The sequence below is a fragment of the Penaeus chinensis genome, chromosome 36, assembly GCF_019202785.1.
Source record: "Penaeus chinensis breed Huanghai No. 1 chromosome 36, ASM1920278v2, whole genome shotgun sequence".
Classification (NCBI taxonomy): Eukaryota; Metazoa; Arthropoda; class Malacostraca; order Decapoda; family Penaeidae; genus Penaeus; species Penaeus chinensis.
The window spans coordinates 21376857-21379356 of NC_061854.1; the positions used below are offsets into that span (position 1 = coordinate 21376857).

General features: G+C 52.4%; 1 protein-coding gene across 1 annotated transcript; it reads right to left on the reverse strand.

Annotated features, from left to right (window-relative positions):
- Positions 1–144: 144 nt before the first annotated feature.
- LOC125045049 (zinc finger protein 467-like) lies at positions 145–2251 on the reverse strand. Its single transcript, XM_047642096.1, has one exon. The coding sequence runs from the start codon at positions 1259–1261 to the stop codon at positions 296–298; it is 966 nt and encodes a 321-aa protein (XP_047498052.1). The 5' UTR covers positions 1262–2251; the 3' UTR covers positions 145–295.
- Positions 2252–2500: the final 249 nt, after the last annotated feature.

Here is a 2500-nt window from a genome sequence, read left to right on the forward strand (position 1 = left end):
GGATCGGAGAATGGGCATGCATGAGTACCTGTAGGGACGTGTGCATGTCGACTGAGGGGTACATGGTGACCGGGGACTGTGCATGGGCGAAGGATGGGCTGTTGGCATGGATGGGCATAGGTCTCTGGATTCTCGTGGGCGTTATGCTAGTGAAAGAACCACACACTCGGGAGGCGTCTGGAGACAATGACTGGGGCGAAGACACTGGCAGGCGGAACAGACCTGTTGGATAGAAAAATGAGAATTAAATAAAAAATCACTTAAGGGTATTTCTTGTATCTGATCTAAAATGTAATCACCGTTTGATATACAATCGAAAAGAGATGAAAAGGGAATCTAGGACAAATAACTCACCGTGAAGGCTGCTCGGGCTGGTCTGGATGGGCGTCGGCAGGGGCGTGGAGCTGATGGGAGGCTTCAGTTCAACCCTGTCGTTCTCTTCCTTTACGTCGTCGCCCAGCAAAGCGGACACGCTGAAGCCACGTCGCGGCCCCTGCTTCTTTGGGGTGACGACTTCGGGGAGGAAGTCCGCCGTCTGACCCTCCGGGTGGCTTGTGACCTGCTGGGCCTTCTGCAGGAAGTGCTGCGGTAGAGCGGGGGCGGAGGGAGCGGGCGGTGTGTGTGGGGTGAGCACAGGCCAGGCAGGCCATGCAGGCGTGGGCACCCCGGGAGTGGAGTAGAGGTGAGGATGGTGATCAGAAAACAGGGGCAGGACCGGGCGTGGTTGAGCGGGCAGGAGGCCGCTGCGGAAACTCATCGCGGGCGAGAAAGTGGCACTAGGCTGAGACAGTTCTGGCAGGAAGCCTCCCTCGAGGAGATGCTGAGGCAAAGGCGCCCCATCCTTACGATGCACGCGCATGTGGCGCTCCAGGTTGCTCTTGTGGCTCGTCTCGTAACCGCAGAAGTGGCACGAGAACTCCTTGAAGCCAGAGTGGACGGAGTAATGGCGCTTCAAGAGTGCCTTCCGGCAGAAGACGCGGCCGCACACGTCGCAGTGGTACCCATCGCGGTGGAACTTGTGTGTGTGCATCCTCAGCTCGGCCTTGTTGAGGAAGCGCAGGCCACAACACTCCAGAAGGGCCGGGGAAAGTTCGTGCATCGTCAGCGTGTGTCTCTTGAGGTTGTTCTTGCGGTCTGTGCGGTATGAACACATTGTGCAGGCGAACACTCGGCCCTTGCCCTCCTCGCCGTCACTTGGCTGCGGGGAAGTGCAGCCTTCGGGAGACATCGCCGGGGTATCCACACTTGATTCCACCAACATCACGAAATATTAAGAAATTCTTCTGGCAACGGTGGGGGAGCGTGCACCCTTGAAGAGAACCGAAGCTACAGCGAAGGGTTGTCACGGTGACCCGGCAGGAGCGGCCAGGCAGGCAGGCAGAGGTCCCGTGCGTCCTGTCCGAGGGCTGTCCCGACAGTGTGATGAGAGTCCGCGCGTGGGTGGGAGGCGTCACACACCGTCACAGACAACCGTCACACACCACTGGTCACAGCACACGCTCGAGGGACGAACTAATGTACACACCGGAGTTACACGTATATGTACACTGATTTCAATGCGTGCACACAGGCAGGATGTGCACAACTACGCTCGCTCGCGGGCTTGGCTTCTGCACGATGATCTCGTGGGACCAGATGTGTCACTCGCGAGTGTCACGTTGTGTCATCCCGAGGCGAGGGTGTTGTCCCTCGCTGACCGTCACGCACCTTGACCTTTCACACACACAATGACCACACTTGGCGTTGATCCTCTTGATCGCGATGAAATGAGCGTAATCCCTTCGTTTGCTCCACTTAACTCTTCGCTCCGGCGGACAGCGGCAGCGAGGCCCGGAGTGACTCGTTGTTTCGCGTTACGAGCAAGTACCGAAGACTCAAGCGTGCGAGCTGTCTCGATCTTGCTCTTTAGACTGACTAATCACCACACGAGCTGGGCTTCAACTGACCCTCTTCGCTTTACCAGTTCAGCAAGCAAAGTCCGAGCCACGTGACACTGGGTCATCTCAGGTCATCCGGGGAACCAATCGTGTGTCGAGCTTATGCTACCATTCATGTTCGAGTTGCCGATTGTTATAATTTCAGTACTTCATCTCGTGTCATTAGGCATATATTGCGCAATAAAAATGACGGTAGCAAAATTGCTAATTATGCTTATGCGTGAATAGTTTTAGCATAAGTTTTCATTATCTTTATTGATAGTGAAAATTGGATGAATGTAAGAAATTAATTTGAAGTACATTAAAGTTTGAAGTTATGATTACTGCTTATTGTTATTCCTGTTTCTAAATACCCATAGAAATATAAATGGATAACAAAATTTACTAATAAAAACAAACTGATGGATTGCTATTAACAGACTGACAACGAGAAAAATGGAAAAGAGCGATGAACAGATTGATAGACAAATATATAACGGGAATATATACTGAAAATGGAAACAGCCACAGAAAGAAATGGAATATATTAATTTACTTTTGTGACTGCTTTCCTTTTCATTTAT